Here is a 25,596-nt window from a genome sequence, read left to right as displayed (position 1 = left end):
TATGTCTGTAATTTATTAATAATGATTGTTTTCTATTTCAAGCTGAGGCCAGATTAGATTACATTACATTGATATATACAATATACACATATATATGTAGAGAGAGAAGTGATAGGTAGATATAAATATCACACTGCTAATATAATGTAAGATAATATTTCATATATATAAATGCATACATATGCACACACATACATATTTATGTGTGTGTGTATATATGTATGTATATATATTTTTCCCCCATCATTGACCAAAATTTCTTTCCCTATGACATTATGCCAAGGTCTAAGTGATTGCCCTTTACGCTGTAATGGAGTAATAGTAATTAGCATCATTTCAAAGGTATATTCTTTGGAATAAGAAAATATTCTGGGAGTTCCCGTCATGGCTCAGCGAAAACAAATCTGACTAGCATCCATGAGGACATGGGTTCAATCTCTGGCCTCGCTCAGTGGATTAAATATCCGGGGTTGCCATGAGCTATGGTGTAGGTCGTAGATGCGGCTTGGATCCCATTTTGCTGTGTCTGCGGCATAGGCTGGCAGCTATAGCTCTGATTTGACCCCTAGCCTGCAAACCTCCATATGCTGTGGGTGTGTCCCAAGAAAGAGAGAAAGGAGGAAGGAAGGAAGGAAGGAAGGAAGGAAGGAAGGAAGGAAGGAAGGAAGGAAGGAAAGAAAGAAAGAAAGAAAGAAAGAAAGAAAGAAAGAAAGAAAGAAAGAAAGAAAGAAAGAAAAAGAAAGAAAGAAATTCTGTTCTGAGCTAAAGATGTTTTAATATTAATTTTTTTTTTTAAATCACACTGTGGAACTACCAAAGTTAACCTTGCTGATACTAAGCAACAGTTGACAAAAGCATGATGGATTTTTAAAGCTTAAAAAAAGAGCATCAAACTTAGATTACATACAAGTTTAAAAATAGATCCAGAAAGTCGATTTTTAAATGTTAACATATTGACTAATTAAATGTGCTTAGATAAGCTTTATTTATGAAACTTAAAAAGGTTCAGTTTACTGCTCACTGTATTTAAAATTTACTTTTCATATGTATGCCTTGCTGTTTTTATTTTCGGAAGATTGCAAAGGCAAATAACATTATATTTAAATAACTCAAGATCTTCTGCAAATTCAAGTTAAGTCTTGTTACTAACACAAAAATAGCATTATATTCAGAAAGAAATGGAAGTGGGGCCCACTGGAAAAGTTAGAAAAATTCATTCCAGAGAGACAATCTCTTAGAGCAAACACAGTCCTAACCACTCTATGATTGCAACTGTTAGTACTGCTAGTGAATACTTTGTAATGGTTATCAATTTTAGTGGCATTGGTAACAAAGAAAAGAAAAATGTTTGTTTTCAATTATTTATACACCTGTATAGAAAAAATACGTATATATATTATCATACACGCTTTTTTAAAAAGAAAACAAAATCTCCATCTTTAAACTTAGAATCTGCAATAAAGAATTTTTAAGTGCACTGAAGTTTAACATGTTTGCCACTCAGAAATCCTTACCACTTGTGAGGATTAAGTGAAATACATAGTAATGTTTATCATGTGAACTATTTTAAATTAAAGAAAATTCAGTTCTTTACTTGCTCTATACCCAATCTCTAATACTTAAATCAGAGGGTTATCAGAAGTTTTTCTTCCTGTCTTTTTCTTTCCTTCTTTCTTTCTCTCTCTTTCTTTCTTTCTTTCTTTCTTTCCTTCTTTCTTTCTTTCTTTTCTCTCTCTCTTTCTTTTTCTTTCTTTCTTTCTCTCTTTCTTTCTTTCTTTTCTTCCTTCCTTCCTTCCCTCCCTCCCTCCAGTCTTTCTGCTTTCTTTTAAAATGTGGCACTAGACTATTTTTATTGCTTTAGGAAAAATACTTGTTTCCTGCAGGTGATTATTTTAAGAAAAGAGAAAACACTCTAGTTAATTGGGGAGAGTAAGATACATCTACACTCCACATAATATCTTTTATTGCAATAATAGACTTGGTTCTACAAAACTTAATCAAAATGGGATTATATAAAGCTTTTGCATCACAGAAAAAAGTTTATAGATATTACTGGAGAATTCTATCATGAGCTATTATTCCATAAATAAAGAAAAAAGGTAAAATAAGACTCAACACACAGCAGTAATAAGAATGCCCTGAAATTTGCCTAGCCATTTGATGTATATGTGTATATCTGCACATGATTTTCCATTTAGATCCAACCATATTAGAAAATAATTTGGTTTTCTCTATTTAGTTATATTTTTACACTAAGTACCTATGTCTCAATTATATGAGTGGCTTGGTTTGAACCTAAAAATAAAATATAATATCCAGATTATAACAAACTATTGTGTCATATACTAATCCAAGTTAAAGTTGATATAATCTAGATGTTATGTTGAACTCTCTCATTATCCCTAAGATTCTTTAAATCTAATATTCATTATGAAGTGAAAATTTGAGGCCAAGTTGTAGAAAACAATGCAGTTTCCCATCCCTCTCAGAGCAGTATAATTCAAGAAAACTAAAAATTAAACATAAAAATCTATCATCTAATTACATTCAAATAATTCAAATACCTTTAGATACATTTTTAAAAACTTCTATTTGTAAAAACATTCACTGGTTGTTCTGCTGACTGTGTAGAGAGAACAGTAACCAGAGAATTCACTTTAAAAGTACACACAATTCAAGATGAAAAATAAAGAAAAATGTAAGTATCCATTAAATAACTGCGAATGTAAATTATTCTTATATATTTAAATTTATGGGTTCTAATATATAAGTTAATATCTCTATTCAAATATTATAAATATAATATATACATTTAATTTTTAAAACACATAAACCAGAATATAAAGGCAAATGTATTTCAGCTCTGACCTGCTTGACAAACATCTTGGGAGAGTTTTTTGTTCTTACAGCATTAAAAAAAAAAGTTACTGGATTTCTGCTTCTAGTCATGATGGACTAACTGAAATCTTGCCATACCTATCATTTTTTTTTAATAACAGAAAACTGAAGAAAGTATATAAGGCAACTGTGTTCAGACTTTGTAAAACAGATAGTAGGGAAGTTTGGCCCCTATGAAAAAAAAAAAAAACAAATAAGATGGGCCCAGTGATAGTCTCAGCTTTCTTCCTAGGGGTGCTTTCTGGATCACACTAAAAGGAGAAGCAACCTAAGTAGATGACAGTTGTCTCACTGAGTTAAGAAAATATAACCAGAAGTCATGGAGGCTGAGATGCTAAAATTTGCTAGACAGACAACCAGAGAAGAGGCAGCTATGGCAAAGAAGAGCTCCAGCAATCTGGATAGGTATCCACTTGAGTCTACTGATGAATACTGAGTCACAAATGCATAAGGTAAAACAAAAAGAAGACTCCTCAAGGCTTGTCAAATAAAACCCAGAAGTACAGTAAGTTGAAAAATTTACAGAGTTCACCCAGATATAAGAAATGTTTAAGTTCCTGTCAGTGAAATGGCAAGCTCTCATTGAATATTTGAGGGTATTCAATAGAAATTTCAGAAAAATAATGCCATAGTAGTAGTGCTAGTAGTCTATCCCTAACAAAGCTTAAAAAACAGCCTCAAAAAGAAAAGGCTGGAGTTCCTGTTGTGGCTCAGCAGTTAACAAACCTGATTAGTATCCATGAGGATGCAGGTTTGATCCCTGGCCTCGCTCAGTGAGTTAAGTAAGGATCCAGTGTTGCCATGGGCTGTGGTGTAGGTTGCAGATGTAGCTTGGATCCAGCGTTGCTGTGGCTGTGGTGTAGGCCAGCAACTATAGCTCTGATTTGACCTCTAGCCTGAGAACCTCCATATGCTGTGGGTGTGGCCCTAAAAAGACAAAAAAAAAAAGGCTGATCTAAAAGTATTTTAACTGCCTGCAATAATATTTAACATTTCTAAAGGAAGACAAAAAATATTCAGGAATGAACAATGTTAAATTTGCGATGCCCGGTATCCATTAAGAAGTTAATATATGCATTAAGAAACAGGAAAATGTAACCCATAAGCAACAGAAAAAAATTTTAAATCCAGAACGGATAAAGAAGATGTGGTATATACACACACACACATATACACATATGTGTATATACAATGAAATATTCAGCCATAAACATCTTGCCATTTGCAGCAAGATAATTGGACTTTGAGTGCATTATGCTAAATTAAATAACTGATGTATAGAAAGAAAAATACCATATAATCTCACTTATATGGAATCAAGAGAGAAAAACTCATAGATCTAGAGAACAGATTATTAAATGGGTGAAATTGATGGAGAGTCAAAAGTACAAATTTTCAGTTATGAAATAAATAAGTCCTGGTGATGTAATATACAGCATGGCAACTGTAATAACACTGTACTGCGTATTTGAAAGTTGCTAAGAGAGTAAATCTTAAAAATTCTCTTCACAAGAAAAAAATTCTGCAACTATGTATGGTGATGGATATTAACTGGAGTTATTATGGTATTCATTTCACAATATACCCAAATATTGAATTTATTGCATTGTATACTTGAAACTAATATAATGTTGTATGTCAAATGTACCTTAATTAAAAAAAAAAAAAAAAGGAGTTCCCATCGTGGCGCAGTGGTTAACGAATCCGACTAGGAACCATGAGGTTGCGGGTTCAATCCCTGCCCTTGCTCAGTGGGTTAACGATCTGGCGTTGCCGTGAGCTGTGGTGTAGGTTGCAGACTCGGCTCGGATCCTGCATTGCCGTGGCTCTGGAGTAGGCTGGTGGCTACCACTCCAATTCGACCCCTAGCCTGGGAATCTCCATATGCCGCAGGAGCGGCCCAAGAAATGGCAAAAAGACAAAAAAAAAAAAAAAAAAAAGAAACAAAGAAGCAGAATCCACAGAGGTAATGGAACTAGCAGATAGTATCCAGCACTTGAATAGATAAATGTGCATGTGAACTCTCAAAAAATGGGCGAATGAAGCAGGAAAATTAATTTTTTAAATGACTGAAGTTTTTCCAAAATCGATAAAAACTATAAACCATACATCCAAGATTTTAAGCACATCGAGGTATATTATAATCAAATTAATGAAAAGTAATAGTGAAAATAAAAAGATCTTAAAAACAACCAGAAGGGGAACAATAGAAACATCATACACAGAGGAAAAACATCAGGTTAATAGCAGATTTCTTATTGGAAACAATGCAAACCAGAAGATAATAGAATAAAATATTTAAAGTGCTGAAGGAAAAGCAAAATCTGTCAACATGTAAATTTCTGTTCAATTAAACTATCCTTCAAAAGTGAGAGACAAACAAAACCTGACATAATTAATCATAAGCAAACTATAAGAAATTATAAAGTTCTTCATGAAAAAGGAAAATAAATTAAAATTTTGGATCAATACAAAGGAAAGAACAACAGAAATGATAAATGTGTAGGTAAATTTTAAAGGTTTTTGTCCCTCATTTTTAAATATCTTCAAAAATAATTATATTAAATGTCCATTTAAACTCTTAATAAACTGCAGAAGTTATCAGACTATATCAAAAACAAAATAAAACCAAGGCTCTCGGCCATATGCTGTCTAAAGGAAATACACTTGAAATATAAAGACACAGGTAAGAAGAAATGAGATGGAAGGTGTATATATAAACATTAATCATGAGAAAATCTAAGGAGGGATATTAATTTCAAAGTGAACTTCCAGAGAAGAACTATTACCAGAGATACAGTAACCACCATCCTCAGCGTGGATGCACCCAATAACAGAGCTTTAAGTTACATCGAGCAAAACCAGAACCTAAAAGAAAGATGGAAAAATTCACATGGCAAAATAACAGTTATAATTAGCAACTACAGCACTCTTCTTTCAGTATTTCAGAAGATAGGTTAAATAAAAATTTATTAAAGATGTAAAAGACTTGAATAATACTATCAATTAACTCAACAAATTGGCAATTACAGAACACCAGCAGAATATACATTCTTTTCTAGTGTATATGCAACATACAGGTCATATACTATACTACAGAAGAAGTCACCAAGATAGATCATATTCTGGATCAAAAAGAAATCCTAATAAATTTAAAAGTATTGTATCATGCAATCATCAGAGTATTTCTCTGATCACAAGAGAAATTAGGGATTAATAAGGAAAAAAAGAAAAAAGGCAAAAAAAAAAAAAACAATGGAAAGTTCACAAATATTTGAAAATTAAGCAACATACTTCCAAATAACTCACAGTTTAAAGAAAAAAATCACATGGAAAATCAGAAAAAAAAAAGTTTTAACTGAATGAAAATGCAAATAAAATAAATTTGTAAGAGGTAACTAAAACAGTGTCCAGAGAGAAATATATAGCTTTAAATGTAGTTGCTAAAAAAGAACAAAGATCTAAAAATCAAAAATCAAAGCTTCTATCTTATGAAACTAAAGACAAGTAAATTAAACCTAATATAAGTAGAACAAATAATAGAGATAATATAAATTAGTAAAATAGAAAACATACAAACAATTGAGAAAATTAATGGGAGTATATTCTGGTTTTTAAAAGATCAGTAAAATTGATAAACCTCCAACCTGACTCAAGAGAGAGAGAAAAGACTTAAGTTACCAATGTCCTATATGAAAAAAAGTTATTACTACCAATTCTAAAGATATTGGAAAGAAAATAATATTATGAATTAATTTATGATAATAAATATAATTTAGAAGTAATGAACAAATTCCTTGACTGATACAGATTACCAATACTGCAAAAACAAAAAAGCAGTTCTGACCCCCAAAGTAAAAATTGATATATTGGATTTCATCAAAATTAGTAACTTCTTTTCAAAAGACACTGTTAAGAAAAGGAACAGCTGATTGGAAGATAATATTCTCAATATTTAGATCTAAAAAAGGGCTTGTATTCAGAATATATCAAGAATTCTTACTACTCCATAACAAGAAGACAATTTAAAAATGAGCAGGAGTTCCCGTCGGTGGCGCAGCAGAAACGAATCCGATTAGGAACCATGAGGTTGCAGTTTCCATCCATGACCTCGCTGCTCGGTGGGTTAAGGATCCGGCATTGCTGTGAGCTGTGGTGTAGGTCACAGACACAGCTCGGATCCGGCTTGCTGTGATTGTGGTGTAGGCCAGCAGCTACAGCTCCAATTAGATCCCTAGCTTGGGACCCTCCATATGCCGGGGGTGCGGCCCTAAATAAAAGGACAAAAAAGACAAAAAAAAAAAAAGAAAAAAAAAACCAGAAGATTTAAACAGACATTTCTCCAAAGGTGTATGAATAGTCAGTAAATATATAAAAAGATGTTATCAGTCATCAGGGAAATGCAATTAAAACTCTAATGAATATTATACACCACTACAGTGGCTAAAATAAGGCAATACCAAACTTTGGGAAGGTTGTAGAAAAGCTAATATTCTCAAATATTGCTAATCAGAATGTAAAATCACATCAACTTTGGGAAATAGTTTTGCAGTTTCTTTTTTTTTTTTTTTTTTTTTTTTTGTCTTTTTGCCATTTCTTGGGCCGCTCCCGCGGCATATGGAGGTTCCCAGGCTAGGGGGTCTAATCGGAGCTGTAGCTGCCAGCCTACGCCAGAGCCACAGCAACGCAAGATCCGAGCCATGTCTGCGACCTACACCACAGCTCATGGCAACGCCAGATCGTTAACCCACTGAGCAAGGGCAGGGATCGAACCCGCAACCTCATGGTTCCTAGTCGGATTCGTTAACCACTGCGCCACTTCGGGAACTCCAGTTTCTTATATTATTAAACATACCACGCAACTCAGCAATTCTATTCCTAGATGTTTCAAAGGGAAATGAAAGTATATGCCCACACAAAGACTTTACACAAATGTTCATAGCAGTTTTATTCATAATAGCCCAAAACAATGTACTATGTAGACAAAGGTTTCATCAAGAGGAGATAAATGAACTATGGTAGAGTCATGTAATACAAATTTACTCATCAATAAAAAAGACCAAATTACTGCTATAAATACAACAGAATTAATTTCAAGAACAATATGCTGAGCAAAAGAAATCAGACACAAGTGAATATGTAGATCATGATTCCATTCCCATGAAACTCTAGGAAATGCAAACTAATCTGTGATGACATAAAGGAGCTCAGTGGTTGTCCAGAGTCAAGGTAGAAATGAGTGGGTAGGCAGCCAAGAGACACAGGGAACTTTTGGGATAATAAAATATTCTATATATTGATTATGTGTACAAGGGTGTATACCCTTTTTAAAAGTAATAGAGCCATACACTTAAAACAGTCATTTTATTATATCTAAATTACATATCACTAAAATTTGTTTAAGTTTGTATAATAGATAAAAAGGCAAGTGTATTTGTTCCATCAATATTTTTCACCTATTACTCCACAACTCTAATTCATTAGTTTGGTGAGCATATCAGATTTTGAGTGTGGCATGTTGAGATTTTAAATTATACCTGTTTTATTTTTCATAATACCTAAACCTAAAGCAAACCTTTCTGATGAAGGAAGAATTTCCTATTAAGGAAGACTAAACAAAATACTGAGTTGAGGAGAGAAATGCCTATATAATCTGCCTATTTGTTTTTGACTCATATTTTATGTCAGTTTATTAATTAACTAAAGAATGTGTACAGAATATAATGATTTTGTGCTTCTCTCTTGCGTACTACCTTTAGCTCCATTTGCTTCTTTAAAAAAACAGGAAAAAAAATGTATGCCTTCATTATAGTTTAAAAAGCCATCAGCATAGAATTTCCTTAGAGAAATGTATGCTATTCATATATTCAACTATGTACCTATCTAGATTTTTCCTCTTGTCAATAACTGGAAATACCTGTTTATGATCCAAACTATTTGGTTCATTTTTATGACAATATAGAGATAAAACCACAGTATTTATTAAAACTAAGATAATAATGTTTTCTCTGGACTCTTCTTCAAGTACTTATGTGGTTAAGTAAAACTAACTAGCATTGATTATGTGCCTGCTGATTAAATCAAGTGAACTTAAGCTGCACTAACTAAACTATTTCCTGAGAACATGAAAAGTACTTTGGACATATAACAGGAAGCATAAATATTTCCAACACTAAAATTAGGCAGAGTAAAACATATTTTTTCACATTAATCTCCTTGAGTCACAGAAATCAGTTTCAGGCAAGTATTTCCAACTCACTTCTTAACTATTCATTCACTCAAATTAGGCCCAAAGTTTATTCTTCTATAGCAGATACAACATAAACAGCTTGTCTATATTAATGAGAATTACTGTCTTTCACAGATCCCAATTCAGCCTCACTATAGATCTCCCCAATTTTCATCCCTTTATATAGGTGAAAATAAAGGGCCACCCCTTTCTCTGGGATATTCCCTTATTTGGGTCATCTGTGCTAAACAAGGACTGTGCTAACCAAGAGACAAAGATAAGATGGAAAAGAAAGCAAATGACCAAGAAAATAAGTCATTTAAAAAAAACACATACTAAATCTAGCCAAAATCTATTTTAAAAATAGGTAATGATTTAAAAATAGGTAATAAAAACATGTTGGGGAAAAAATGCATTGATTGAATATAGTTGAATCAGACACTTCAAGATGTTTGGGGTTTTTTTTCCCACCTTCTTGGTACATTGCGTTCCAGTGCCTTAAACATGTGTTACCTCCTCTTTAAGTTTCTAACACATAACCAAATGCTGATATAGACCATGTATTATGATGCAACTCTCTGTACAGAATGTAGCATTTTTAAAGAATTATTAGAAACTGAATACAAATATAAAGACAAAGAGAAGATACTTTAAAAGCTTATGTTAAATGAAAACTATTTAGCCTAGGAAGTAATAAAAAGATCATTCTAGCTATTGAATATGTTTGTTTCTTCCCATAGATGAAAGAACAAAGAGGTAATCTATTTTTCCCTACAAAAAATAAAACCATATCCTTATAGTCTAAGCCAGAGATATCTGTTTCTCATGTACAAACACTGTAAAAATGAATTTTAATAGATTAAAAATTATATATAAATAAACATTCTAAGGAAACTATGAGTTCCTTAAAACAATTTATTATACCTTAGCAAGCTCAAAATATTCTAAATAATCTTAAAATTTATGGTAGATTTTTAATATTAAAAGGTTTGGTTTGAGGCTGAGGCAGAGATTAAAATTTAAAAATTTAAAAATTAAAAATTAACATTTTAACTCCATTTCCAGAAAATAAACCTGTGGTAACCCCATGACATACATTTATATTACATTACAAACAAAATGTTTATTCTAAATGCATTTTATCTCTAGTCAGTAGTCTAGGTTGATCTTGTAAACAGTCTGAATTTTTACTTTAGAACTCACAGTGAATTTAAATATTTTCCCTTCCCAGATTTATCATCAGAATTATAAATTTTACAATAGTATTGACTTAACTTCTTTATTTCCCAAGGGCCAGTAGTAAAACCTACAAATGGATTGAGATTTTTAAAAAACCTACATATTTGAGGTTCTGACAAGATATAATATCCCCAAGTGCAGCCTTTCCCCCATAACTTTGTTTTTTATTCAATCCAGCACTAATGTATGCAAGCATTTTCGGGAACGTATCTGCAATTATCCAAAGACTGTACTCGGGAACTGCCAGGTACCACATGCAGATGCTGCGAGTAAAAGAGTTCATTCGCTTTCACCAAATCCCCAACCCTCTGAGGCAACGGCTTGAAGAATATTTCCAGCATGCATGGACTTACACCAATGGCATTGACATGAACATGGTATGTATTTCTGTTTTCCAAAACTGGAGCCCCTCAGGCATTATAGCTACAGCCAAAATGGAAAAGCCAGTCTCACCAGCTTTGAACCCCTTGCTTTTGTTTTCCTCTCTCAAATGTTTATTTTTCTCCCCTGGAGATAGTCTCTCATTCTCAATTCATGGCATTGCATGGTGCTATATCTAGTTATATTGTGTGGCAAAGGCATTATAACATGATGCAAACTGATATAACTGTGTGTAGTAGAGCGCCCACTTCTGGTTAGAAAGAGCATTGCTAAGTCGAGACAGGCTGGCCTAGCTGGCTAGCTCCCCCAAAACTAGGTGGACCCATGTACATTAAGATATTACAAGTAAACAATAATAACTATAATGCCCCCAAACAGAAATATTTTAAAAAATAGAGGATTTTGAGGATTTGTGGGAGAAGTTAAGGAGCTTAAGTATGTCACAGACAAGAAGTTTCATGTTTCTGTTAAGGACAGTTTTTCCATATTTTAATCAATTAACTTTGTGCCCTTTTACTGTACCTAATTTAATGAATCTTTCCTTTCAAGGGGGAAATATGGAATCCTTCATAATTCTTAAGCAAATTCAACATCATCAATCACTTTTCATATCCCTTCCCTCCTCTATCAATGCTCAAAAATCAGTACAACTAATAATATTAATATGGTCCAAAGAGCTCCTTTTATTATTAGGAGAATTACATACAAACTTTTGACCTAGGTACTTGGTTATAGAGATTGATAACTAAAGGTAAATTATATGATAATTATAAATTCTATAGCATATCAGAGAACTATTTTAAAAAGGTTAAAATGATGGTGCCCTCCCATCTAGCTACTCCTTTATTGAGCAAGGATCCTATTTCTAAGAATTCTTCAGAAAATAAAATCATTCACATTTAATTACATCAACAGCATAATATAATTTTTGCATAAGTAAACCAATGAAGTTTTGATTGACATTTTTTATTTGACCAGTAATACCCTAACAACAACAAAAAAAAAAAACCCCAAAGTTTCAAAATTAGCAGTCAGGGTGCTGAGAGCATTGCAAATATTGCCCAGTTGAAAGATATATTTATATAAGATAACTTCATCATAGCTGTGCATGTTTTATTTAAGAATTAAGGGCATGCCATTATAAAAATTTTATTTTGAAAAGCTAATCAGTCAGCACATTTCATACAAAGCCATAAGTGAATTCCACGAATTATTTCTAATTATTCCAAAGTTACTTGTGAAAATTCATTTGCTAAATTGATCTCACCAAGGTAACACTGTAATTTCACAAGAAAGCACGTACAAATTTGTCACTTTTATATATTTTTATCCATATTATTATTCAATGAATATATCAGCATTCAGAAATGATTGGGGATTCTCTAATGCTGGGTTGGCTGAAGCAGTGTCAAGAATTTTAAATCAAAACACATGTCACTCAATTTTGTTGTTCCATACTGCCAGATTATTTCAATAACAGTAGGAAAACAATTATTTATTTTACTTCCCCTCTCCATATAACTCTAGTTTTGTGACATTTTTTTGTGATGAAGTCTAATTTGTGAAAACTATTTACCTTTCATTGTTTGACTCTATTACCTATGAATATGGTTTATATACCACTTGCCTATTTACAATGTACTTATGAAAGATTTATCTCTTTCCTGTCTGCTTCACACCTTAATACATGGAAAAACAACACCCACCGGTAAGAACAGGAGGTATTTATATCCAATTTAATTCTCGTGTAAATTGTGGAGAACACCCTTGTTATCTGTCAGGTTTAGAGCTTGTTAAATTATTTCCAATGTTAGTTCTGATCTTTTTTGCATGATGTAGCAGAGGAAATACAAAGCAAGAAACTTGGGAAGATAACCTGGAAGAGGACAAGTACAGAATAGAAATCTTTAACAATGACTTGACCTCTAATAATATTTATATACAATTTCCCCCTCCCTACAAAAAGTCATTTATCTGCCCCTTCCTCCACTGTGGTAAAGGTTATGGGTATACGGTTTGCATTAGATAATTGTCATAAAGAAATTGTCATTCTTCTTTATCATCCTCTATTTTCATGATGTAGATGCTTTTCTTTCCTCTCATTGGCATGCCTGTTACACGATCCTGGAGTGTGTGAGCTCTAAACCATGTGCCACTGAGTCTTGCATGTGGTTTTGAGAGCTTGACTTTGCACGAACTTCTTGTTTGTACACAGTGTCTACATTTCTCATCTGTGACTACAATGTGAGTAAAAAAATCAAAGTGCAAGATAATTCTGAAAACTCAGCAAATGGAAGATGCTTGCTAATTAAGCACAATGTACAAAAGAAAGTTCTTAAGACTATTGAGAGGTTAAAAAAAATCTAAGTGGATTTTTTTTACCTCTAACACCACATTGTTAAAATCCTTGTGTCTTGTTTATTGTTAACTAGATTTAATTTAATAGCAATTTAAAGTGATTTAAATTTATGTATTGTGATACATAAAAGCACATCAAAACTGTTGTATTTTACATCAGCATTCCATGTATTTCATTTAAGTATAACCTTAGATATAATTTTTCATGAAACATTTCAGGTCATTTTTGCTGTTCAACCATGTCCAAATGAAGTATAAGATATTCAGTCACACTCTGTTAATTGACTAACAATTATTTTTCATAGCCCAAAACATTTGATTCCTTGATAGATCACAAAAATATAGGAAAGAATTGATCTAAAACATGTAGCCATATTCCTTATTTCCTATGTCTTTTGCTTTTTGTGAAATAGCTATTGCCAGAATATTCCAAAAGCAAAAGCGAACACTTATGGGCTCCTTCTCAGATGAACCAAATGGTTCAGATTGCAAAAGGAAAGGGGTCAGAATAATGAAGCTAGTGAAAGGAGGGTGTTCTTTTTTGTATGATGTCAAGCTTAGGTATAGTAAAAATTAGCTCAAAAATGTCCATTGGTCAAGTTTGGAAAATCCATTCCCTTCTGCAATACTTTCTCAGGTTAGGATTGAAGACATCTCAACAAATTTCCCCAAATCAAAGCTGTCTTATAGCCCAAACTGATATTTTTAGTCATTATCCAATATAGATTTTAGTTGCACTATTGCCAAAAACTGAAAACCACTTTCCGTGTCATTTTAGACTCAAGTTTCCTCACATCACACAAGGAGTATGGCTTGGATATATAAGGGCACCAGTAACCATGGTCTATACATCATTCTAGTTGAAGAGAAATAAATCATTTATGACAGAAACCACTCCAGAATTTAAAATTATATTTGCATGGAAGAAAAGCTTGTATGAACTTTTAATGAAAAATTTTATTCCTTACCTAAAAATGTCCCCCGGTAATGCCTGAATAATAGGAAAAAATATGGAATATGAATTTAGAAGACCCAAGTACAAGATTTTAATATGCCACTAATCTTGGACAAGTCACTTAACCTCTCTGAAATTTCAATAGCATGTCATTTTCAAGTATTTCTAAAGCACCAAACTTGCACTTGCTAAATGTGTAAAACAATTATTACGGGAGTTTTTCTACTTGAAGATGGAGATTCTAACATATCTGCTATCCATTCTCTTGCTCTCTCTGAGTCTCCCTTATGGAACATCTGCTCTGGCAGAGTATTATTCCAAAACCACTGAACTGAGTGGTAGAATTGTGGATGGCAGAGAATTCAAGGGGACCATTTCAGGTAAAGATAAGGATAGGAGTAGAGGCATATATTTCAGACATCCAAGGCAGAATTAAAGCAGGTTATCCAGAAACAACTTTGTAAAATTTATTTTTGGAAGAAAGGGAAACAACTGAGTATTTTTTTTAGCCTGGAACATTAATGGAGAAAATTTTGAGAAACAGATATAGAAAGAAGTTGGAATAAGAACCTAGAATAGAACCTTCAGCTGAGCATATAGGCAAGGTTTTCTTAAAGACAGGCAGGAAAGAAAAGAAAAACAGTAAAGGCATTGGCTTTAAAGGAGGAATAAAGGAGAAGACTCAGTGACACTTGTACCATATGGCTCAGGCTCCTTAGTCAAGCAGAGATTAATTCCTCAGAAGGTGGAGGTTTATGATAGGAGAAAAGTTGAACAAGGGACAATTTTTAGAGATTTTAATTGAGTCAACCTAGTAGGCTAAAATTGCACAGAATCACAGTGGGACTCTGAGTGACAAAACATACACCTGCAATGGACCTGACAAGCAAAGTCAATCAAAATGGAACAGAAAATAATGAAGAATGACATATTGTTTAATAGAAATTCTTACTTCTGGGAGCTGATGTGATTTCTAAAGAGCAATCTGATTTCCTTTCCTTCCTTTATTCTTTTCCGGCTCCTCTATTATCTGTTACCTCTAACTGCTGACCTTAACTACTACTACTAACTGCTTACTACTACTACTAACTGCAGTCTATTAACTAGTAACTACTAACACTAAACTGCATCTACATTCTGGCTCTACTCCATCAAAACCTTTGTTGCTCCCATTCTCTACATTTATTTAAATAATTCCATCCATGCCAGACCTTCACATTCAGATATACTCCACTCGTGTCCTGTTTTGATACACCGTAGTGAAATGTAATTTTGAGCTCTTGCAGTTATGTCCAGTTCAGCAACTCAGATAAAATAATCCTTGTGACATTAAACCCCATAGGAATAGAAGATAAAATTTACAAAAGAACTTGTCTCCACCATATTTTTATCCTTCTTTACCTTTTCCTAATGATCCTTCATATAGTGAAATTGATAAATACAGTCAGTGAAAAACCTTTAACTGGTTCATCATAGAGCTACAATAAAAGGATTTCAAATATTGTGGACTTTGAGTATGACTACCCCTCTGCTGGGCAAGGACACTGTTTCTAAAAATCCTTCAGAAAGTAAAAGCTCTCATATGTAAAGATATCAACAGAACAGCATAATACAGTTTTTGCATAGGTGATCCTACAATTTAGATTGCTATTTTTTATTTGATCAGTGATACCTTAGCAAAAATCATCAGTTCAAAATTACCAGTCAAGGTACAGAAAGCCTTACAAATTTTGCTTAATTTGAAAGGCATATGCCCTTTATCTATACTTAGGTCCAAAGGACCTAACAAGTAAATCCACACACTTAGAAGGAGAGCATGGAGATTAGCAAAAATCTGCATTTAAAACATAATGACCTGGGAGTTCCTGCTGTGGCACAGCTGGATACGAACCCCATATGAGGATGTGGGTTAGATCCCTGGCCTCGCTCAGTGTGTTAAGGAATTGGCATTGCCATGAGCCACACCACACACCACACACAAAAGTTAATGACCCTTAGGATTGATGACATCTTTTAGTTTTCTGTAAAGAAATACTTAGTTATAATTTAGGAGTGGATTTAAAGTAATAGCCATCTACATTGTACTTTAAAAGATGTTTTCGGAGTTCCCGTGGCGCAGTGGTTAACGAATCCGACTAGGAACCATGAGGTTGCGGGTTCGGTCCCTGCCCTTGCTCAGTGGGTTAACGATCCGGTGTTGCCGTGAGCTGTGGTGTAGGTTGCTGATGCGGCTCGGATCCCGTGTTGCTGTGGCTCTGGCGTAGGCCGGTGGCTACAGCTCCCATTCAACCCCTAGCCTGGGAACCTCCATATGCCGCGGGAGCGGCCCAAGAAATAGCAACAACAACAACAACAACAACAAAAAAGACAAAAAGACAAAAAAAAAAAAAAAAAAGATGTTTTCATCTCCATGCTGATTAGTTGACAGGAATTGCCTACCTCTGCAAAATCAGGATAGACAGTAAAATTTTGCACTAGCAATGGAATTCCCCTTGTGGTACAGGAGCAGAAAGGAATCCAACTAGTATCCATGAGGACGTAGGTTCAATCACTGGCCTCACTCAGTGGGTTAAGGATCCAGTGTTAACTGTGAGCTGTGGTGTAGGTCACAGATGTGGCTTGGATCTGGCGTTGCTGTGGCTGTGGCATAGGCCGGCAGCTGTAAATTTGACCCTTAGCCTGGGAACCTTCATATGCAGCAGGTGCGGCCCTAAAAAGCAAAAAAAAAAAAAAAAAAAAAAAAAAAAAAAAAGGAAAAAAAATTTGCACTAGCAAAAAATCTCATTAGGACACATACTTGCCTACTTTTTCGCTAGCGCCTAAACAACAGGTGCTTAAGAAAGGGCGAGTCACATCCTTCCTATTTTTCACCAAGGCTGTTTATCCTAAAGTCTCAAAAATGCCATAGAGCACAATAAATACCATCTGGAGCCCCCTGACATGAACAATATCAAACTAAAGACAGGCATCTGGTATTTTCAGATTACAAATGGTATGTGCCCAATCATGTTTCACAAATGATAATGGTCATTTCATCCTGGTCTCCAAGCATCATCAAGAAAGACTTATTTACCTCTGGCCCCATGCTGCAAAGCAAGTTCATCAACAGTGGCATCTGATATTTAGCAGATTCTAAGTCAAGAGAAATAAGACAGCATGGCCTAAGGCTTTACACATGAAAAACAGTCATTGCAGAAATACCACACTGAGGCAGTGAATACACTTCTATGCTTTGATTTCTCCATTTGTTAATAATGTTCCTCTTACAGTAGCAGGAATGTGGAAGTGATGTCTCAAATTGTTTTTTAACTTTTAAAAATCATGGTGCTATTCAAACAGCACTCAAGTGCAATTTCTCATGCTGAAAAATTGTAATGTTTTCAAATACTTTCTTTGGAAGAGTAAGAGCACAGGAGTAATTCAAGCTATATTCAGTTTAGAATTACCTAATATTCAACATAGATTTAGCCAGTAATAAGAGAGACATCAAAGTTCACTTTTAAAATACTCTTTAGAAATACGACTTTAAATCCACTAAATTTGGAGTTCTGTCCTAGCTCAGAGGAAATGAATCTGACTGGCATCCATGAAGACGCAGGTTTGATCCCTGGCCTTGCTCAGTGGGTTAAGGATCTGGCATTGCCAAGAGCTTTGGTGTAGGTCACAGACATGGTTTGGATCTGGCATTGCTGTGGCTGTGGTATAGGCTGATAGCTGCAGCTCCAATTCAACCCCTAGTCTGGGAATCTCCATATGCTGCAGGTGCAGCCCTAAAAAAAAGCCAAAAAGAAAAAAATCCACTAAATTCAAGTGTTACAGGAACTCAGTACTTATCAAACCTAGTGTAATCAAACAATCCACAGTTTCTCTCAAAATAAAATCTAATATTTGCTTTAGTGGAAGAATTTTCTGTACCAATAGCCTAAGAATTTATATTGAAAATGAATATGTAAAGTTCCACCCAATATACCAGATTTTAAAAATTATTTTTAAAGGTGAAATTAAGCACAAATAGTTCATTTAACCCACTGGACACATAGTCTTAAGGCAGAAGACTCAGGAAAATTACATGTATTTTCATTGTTTTTCTTGGTTTAGACATACTGCTATCCACAGAGATAAGTGTGGATAGAAAAAATATATAATCATGCCTCTTTCATTCCAAATAGTCCTAAAGAAGTTTTCTTTAGTTTGTATCTTGGGCTCCTATTAGTCAAGTTGGCTCCCCTTAGCAAAACTTTATACTCAATTTAGACCCCGCCATTTGGGGTCCAGCACTTTAACACTCGGGAGCTATGCCAAATCATTTACATATACATTGTAGATCATTTTTCCCACCCTACTGGTTAATTTCTTAGATCAGAATGCTCTACAATACACACAGACCTGAAACATATCAGTAGTTGGAAACACCTACCATAGTGGGAGAGAAAGCCGAGATACTCCACGTAGGTATAATAATTGGACATGTATCATAGAGGTTCATGTCTAGCCATTATCTGGTTTTGACTATGAGTTACAATGTGTGGATGCTGACAAAATAGGGCCTTAGTAGTGTTTTCTAAGACAGGTGCTTTTTCCCAGATTCTAACTCTAATTTTACCTATGTTATTCATGAGCTATTGTTAATATCTAACAGTTGGTAACACCAGCACTGAGGTCAGAGCATTATAATACATTAAGAATGGTTAATCAAGATGTTTCTTCTATGAATTACCTATTCACAATACTTTTTGCAGAGTTTTGAGTTGACTCTTATTTTTTAAGAACTCTTTGTAATTTATTGACATTGATACTTTATCTGTCACCTATATTGCAGTTTGTTCTAATTTCTTTTCAGTATGCTAGTTTTGTTTAGGATATCTTTTGGATTTTAAAATTTTGTCTTTTAACATGGTCCAATTAGTCAACTTTTCTAATATGGTTCAGAGATCCTGTCTTGTTTTACAAAGAGCCCACTAAACCAATGGATTTCTTAGATTTTAAGTTTTGATATATGATTAGGAAAAAAATACCCATAATCTGTTTGAAATGTAGTTTTTGTAAATTATTTTCTTCACATAAGTAGATGATAAAACTAGTAGAATTTAAATAATTCATTCTTTTTCTATTGATTTTAAACACCACCTGCTTTATACATTAAATTATCAGGTATAATTGGGATACATATCTTTACTCTCAAATTGGTTCTATTTGTCCATTCCTATACCCAAGGCAATATAATAATACTTTATATTTAGTGGCTTTATGCTATACTTTAATATCTGACAAGGTAGGTCAGCTCTTACTAATCTCGTTTTTCTTACTTGGGGAACATTTGAGAGTATTTTATTCTTCCATATAAATATATGACTATGTGTATTCAGTTACAACAAACACCATATTGGGCTTTTGAAATAATCCAAAAATCACATTGTCAAATCTGACTCACAAAAATAAGAACTTATAACCAATATCAAAATTAATAATTTCAAGAATATATGTAATCACAAGGCATAAGCAAAGCATAGAGATGCTTCTTTGCATATTAGGATGTGTTCTTTCTCAGATCTAACATGTGGAGGTCCCTAAACCATGTATGTGATGACATAACGCTTAAGCAGAATGAAATGGTTTTGGTGATTAAACATCCACATTTTATAGTCTAGAAGTTTCATAACTTACATGACATTTTCCATAAAGTTATGTCCTATAAATCTATTGATGAAATGTTTGTTTACCATAGCAATTTAAACACAATACATCCTTTTGAAAACAATGCATAGATAGAAACTGCTCCACACTCATAGTGTGCTAGCCCAGGGTGGGTCACCAATGTTTGTCATTAGCTGGTCACTTTTTTTCCCAAGTATTCTTCAAAAAAGATAGAAGATGGCTTGTTAGCCTATTACTAACATTTTCCTTTCTATGAATTTTATGTTAACCTTTAGATAATATTGACATTTCAGTATTAATTTCTTTTTTTGAAGGATTTTTTATGTAAGACTTTTGTTTTTTCTATTAGTCAATTTACAATGTTCTGTCAATTTCTGCTGTACAGCAAAGTATTGTTCTTATATTTGCTACACATTAAAGTCATCTGAAATACGTTAAATTTTATTGATTCACACCCACCCTACAATTAAACCAGAATTGCTTATAGCTAAGTCAGGGCATCAATATTTTTATGTCTATACCAACATGTAGCCAGAATTGACAGCCACTGATTTAGACTTCAAAAAATTAAATCTTCAATAAGATTTTATAAATTTGTTCTTAGAAATTCTTACCAATGTTGTAATTCTTTTAAATTTGTATAGCTCAGTCAAACAAATAAAGTATATTACACATTTCCATTTTTACCTGCTTATAAGTAGTATGTAGTTAACCTATTTATCTTCTTTATAACCAGCTTAAATTATCTGCCTCATTCTCACTGGACTTTGTCTTTACTTTGTTTTAACTTCGTTTGGGTAGGTTTTGGAGGGTTTCCTTGAGGATTTACTCTTAAATGTTCTAAGTATACAATCATATCAGCAAAAAAATAGGTGGGGGAGAAAAATGCATCTTCTTTTTTAAAACTACTATTTATTTTCTTAATTATTCATTAGATTCTTCAAAACAACCTTTGAATAGTAATAGCTGACTTCATAAAAACAGCTTTACCATTAAAACTAATACTTTAAAAATACCTTGCCTTCCTGAAATAAATCATACTTGGTTATAGAGTTTTTAATACTTTGTTGATTTTTTGGCTAGCAAATTACTTAGAATTTTGCATCTGTTTTATAGTGATATTGGCTATAGTTGTAAGCTCTTTAAATGTTAGAAAGCAATCATCTGTTGAACCATGTGGTCCTGGTAGTTTTAATAGTAGATCTTTAATCACCATTGCCATCCCAACTCTACTGTGGTAATCATTTACTATATTTCGTTCCTCATCAATATTAGTAATTTATATTTTGTGAAGAACTTATCCATTTCATCTAGGTTTTCAAAGTTGTTACAAACTTGCATCTAGGATTCTCTTTTAACTCAGGTACTCAGTCTTTTCTATATAGCAAGTACATCTGTCTTCTCATTCCTAAGTTTGTGTATTTTCTTCTTTTTAACAGGCTTTCTAAAGATTCATATATTTCATTGCATTTTTTCAAGGAGCTAGCCTTTGGATTAATTTATTCTTGCTACTTTTCATTTTCATAATTTGCCTTTATTGCCCTGTTTTGTTTATTACATTGGCTTTTCCTATTATTTTAACATTTGTATTAAGGTGTTTTATTGTTTGAGTCTTTCCTTCTGTAATAGCCAAGACTCTTTCCTTCTGTAATAACCAAGACATTAAGATTATACATTTTCCTTTAAATGCATGGTTTTCTGTTTTCCATGGGTTTTGATATGAAATGTTCCCCTTTTATTGCTTTCTGAATGATTTCTTTTTTGATCCAAATGTTATCATAGAGTGTGGATCTTAATTTTCATGTACTTCTGATTTTTTAGACACTTTTTAATAAGTTTTTCTTATTTTTGGATTATAGTCAGAGCTAATGGACTATATAACTTTTATACTCATATAAATGTTTAAGCAATTTATGATTACATTTTTTAAAAATAACTCACCTTTATAAAGGTTTTTCCAAAATATTTAGCTTTCTTTTCATTGAGATGTGGAAACCCTGCTCTATCTTTTCTCATATTTATTTCCTTTTCTTCTGTGCAATACAATTAAATTATATATTTCCACAAACAAGTACAGATGACATAAAAAGGTTTCAGAACATACACAGTTGGTTTGAAACTCAATTGGTATAAAATGAAATGTGTATGGAATATTCAGAATGTAAAGTAAAAAGAAATACATTTTACAGAAGGGGATTCTCATGGGTAGAAGAAGTAAATTTCTACTATTTTGAGAGCTTCTGATATTTTGAAAAAAAGTTGTATAATACAACCATCAGTTTTTCTAGAAAGCAATTGAATTGTTGTCTAGCCTAAATCTGAGGAACAAATACCCTAACTCGTACAAAATGAAAATGGCATTTATGGTACATTTCTATTCTGTGTTACTTATTGATAAAACAATAAGTAAAATGAACAGGAAACATTTTGTATTTTACCAGAAATACAAAACTTTATTTGTAAAGTAAATACAAAATTTTATTTGTAAAGTAAACACAAAACTTTATTTCAACTTTAGAAATTCAATTGATGAACAGCCATGGCAAGTCAAAATAGTTAAAGGAATCCTGGACTGTTTAGAGTCTTAGTTCTTCCAAAAATAAAATCCCTTAAAGCATTTATACCTAGGCTTTCACATATGAAAAATGATGGGATCATCAATATATATTCCTTATATAAAATTGATAAACAAAAGATTTGATTCTAAAATGCTATACATGAGAAATTTTTCTGAAACATAAAACTAGATTCAAGTTCAAAATGGTATCCCAAGTGCAAAGTGGTACTTACCTCACTCTTTTCATCACCTGGCAGATTGTACTTCCTTTTCCTCACTTTGTAAGCAAGCTCAGGTCACGTACTATCAATTCATTGAGAAAGAAGTATTTGCAAAACATCCCATAGACTCCACTGTAGTTACATTCTGTGCATTCCTTCCTTAACCCCTCTCTCAAGTAATTGGGAGGTTGAGGGAAATCCCTCCTGTTATCTTTAAAAATCCTAGTGAGTAATAAGGTTTCCCCTTGAGGCCTTTTTTCAGAAATCCTGATGCACCCCCTTTACCTTTTTTTGGCGGCACCCACGGCATGTTCCCAGGCCAGGGATGGAACCTGCGCCACAGCAGTGACCTGAGCCGCTACAGCAACAATACGGGATCCTTAACTCGCTGAGCCAAAAGGTACTCCCCTGGTGCACCTTTTTAAGTCAAGCTTTTGCTGATTTAGCAGAACTCCTGAGGCGGAGTAGCAAGAACATGTATGTAAAAGTAATAAATCTCCTCTCCTTACACACGATCACCTCACTCCAGCTCATCTTTGGCCCTAACTCAATTGGGGTCAGGATAAAGTCTGAGTATGTTCTGAAAGCAAAGGAACATCTCATAGTTATGCTGTTAACTAGGGGTGGGAACTTCAGGAGAGGGAAGGAGAAGATGCAGAATGGAGGACTCTGTTCCATTTTTCAAGGAACTTTACTTGTACCAAAACTGGTTCAGAATTTATGACATTGTTTTCTATGTCCTTGTGCAGCAAGTTTTTGTTCTGCTCGTATATGTTTTTCCTAAATAATATACCCATATGATGTATGTTGACAGGTTGCATGCAGAAAATTAGTTAATTTTAGTTAATTTTCCCAAGGCTTATAAAAACCCTTAGTCATGATCCTACAATACCCTGCTTTGCTAGGAATCTGGACAGATATGATGACCTTATGCAATAAAACAATAAATAAATCAATTCTCATCAGCCACGTGAAAGTGAAATAAGAAAATGAAAAAGCAATTTGAGCTTTAGACTAGGGCTGTATCTTTTTATATTTTAAAACTACCAAAAGAATCTACCTGTCTTGATCAGTGGTTAATTATATAATCACCAAGAAAACTTGATAAATATGTGCTTCCTATCCCTTAATGATAAACCACAACCATAGAAATAATATGATCTTGGATTACCTCAAAATTATGGAATCCATTAAGGAAGAACATTAGCTTCTAGAAACAACAAAAGCAAGGTTCAGTTTCTTATAAGTGGTAAAGATTTATCAAATCTCAAATGGCTACATGGCAAGTAATAATTTTATTAGAATCAGAAAATGCTATAAAATATTAAGACTGTAGTCTAGGGCAGAGGTTTAAGATTTGATATATTGCTTGCAAAATCTATCTGATAATCATGCTTGAGGTTTAGTGTTCTATAGAGGTGTTAATTTGTGTTTTGATTAATCCTAACTTGTCAAGATTAAAGTACATTTAATAACCCAAAGAATTTCCCCAGAAAATGTCCTAATGTCAGTTATCACAGTTACCAAAGTTGTTCGTATGATTAATTTTCTGTTTAGAGAAACCGTTTGCCACATTTAGACTCTTTCTCAATGTACCCTTTTCAGCCTCCTTTTAGGAATGTTCCTCAGCCTCCTTTTAGGAATGTTCCTCTCTGCAGCTATGCTAAGTAAAAAAATCAAAAATCATTCCTTACAACATAGGTCGGTTTTCCAATTCTATCTGGATAGAGGGCATCTACTAGAGAACATATTTTGATTTTTCAAAAGCAAATACAAGAGTTCAAAACACTGTGGAAGGAGGGGCTTGGGGTTTGTTTGGTTTTGTTGTTGTTGTTTTGTTTTGGTTTTTTTGGTAAAAACTCAATTGTTTATGCTCTTCCAACAGAACCTAGAAAGTGTACCCACCAAAAGAGAAAGTTTTGCACTCCAGGCTAGGAAACAGAAAACATTGAATTATGTAACTTAAATTTGAGGAAGGAATAATAGGGTTTATTTTCAGTGTGTTGTGAATATTTAGTATCATTTGGCAATCTTTATTTATCATCATCCAATAAAAGTTAAATAAGGAAATGAATTTCTCCCTTACAACTCTCCTCTTTTTTAAATCTCATGGAGGTGAGGCCAGGAGTGTGGAGACCATATCATAGGAATAAAGGGAAGCCTTGAATAGCTGGTTAGAGAGACTCATGGGTTTATGACTGTCTTATCCATAAGACATATAGTTATTGTGAAAAGACAAGATTACTTTGAAATTTGACTATAAAAGAACTGTCTTATCCATAAGACATATAGTTATTGTGAAAAGACAAGATTACTTTGAAATTTGACTATAAAAGAACTATTCCCAGAGCAAAATTTAGTATAAAGCAGGGCCCACCTTGAAGGGTGATATTAATGATGTCATATCAAAATAAAAATCTTGATTAATTAGGACATTCCTCTGCTCAGATTCTACTGACTTAAGCCCAGGACACATTTCTTTCATTGTAATCTATCATAGACCTGGACTAAACTTTTTCCTTTAGGCCCCAATACATAAAATAGACAGCATAATTTTTTATTAGCATAAATATATAGGTTTAAATTTAAACATTATAAAGTTAATGAGACTAATGTCATTTTGATGAGTACACATATCAAATCAGAAATTGCAAACAATGTTAATTTCCATATCCATTCATTTCCAAATTTTTGTACTCATTGCTCAATATAGAGAAAATTTGAAATCATGCACTACATAATTGTTCATATGAATATTGTAATATTTATGCCATTAGGTGTACGTCTGCATATATACATTTGAGGAAAGTTTAATGTAAAGTTGAATATTTCTAAATTAATATCTGATCATGTTTTATAGATGCTCATTATGGAATAATTATTTCCATTTTTGCTCTCTCTTTGTGTAATTTCTTCAGTTTTACTTTGACTTAATACTTCCGTCTTGTTTTTTGGTTATTGGGTGGTTCTTGTTTGAATGTTCCTAAACTTTGAGTAGTCTAGTGCTAAGCTATGGAGTTGAATTCTTTTAACAATCACAGAAAGTGTTTTATATTCACTTAAAAAAACAACTGTCTCATTTGTCTTATGTAATTTGAGAGTT

General features: G+C 33.2%; 1 protein-coding gene across 8 annotated transcripts in view; it reads left to right on the top strand.

Annotated features, from left to right (window-relative positions):
• KCNH7 (potassium voltage-gated channel subfamily H member 7) overlaps positions 1–25,596 on the top strand; it is a 501,689-nt gene that overhangs the window by 430,294 nt on the left and 45,799 nt on the right. For all 8 annotated transcript variants that reach the window (XM_021075770.1, XM_021075768.1, XM_021075767.1 and 5 more), the window contains one exon: positions 10,544–10,743. In XM_021075770.1, the coding sequence (XP_020931429.1) occupies positions 10,544–10,743 (200 nt within the window). The remainder of the gene's footprint in view (positions 1–10,543; positions 10,744–25,596) is intronic.

The sequence above is a fragment of the Sus scrofa genome, chromosome 15, assembly GCF_000003025.6.
Source record: "Sus scrofa isolate TJ Tabasco breed Duroc chromosome 15, Sscrofa11.1, whole genome shotgun sequence".
In the NCBI taxonomy this organism is placed as follows: domain Eukaryota; kingdom Metazoa; phylum Chordata; class Mammalia; order Artiodactyla; family Suidae; genus Sus; species Sus scrofa.
This window is presented reverse-complemented; position numbering and strand designations above follow the sequence as displayed.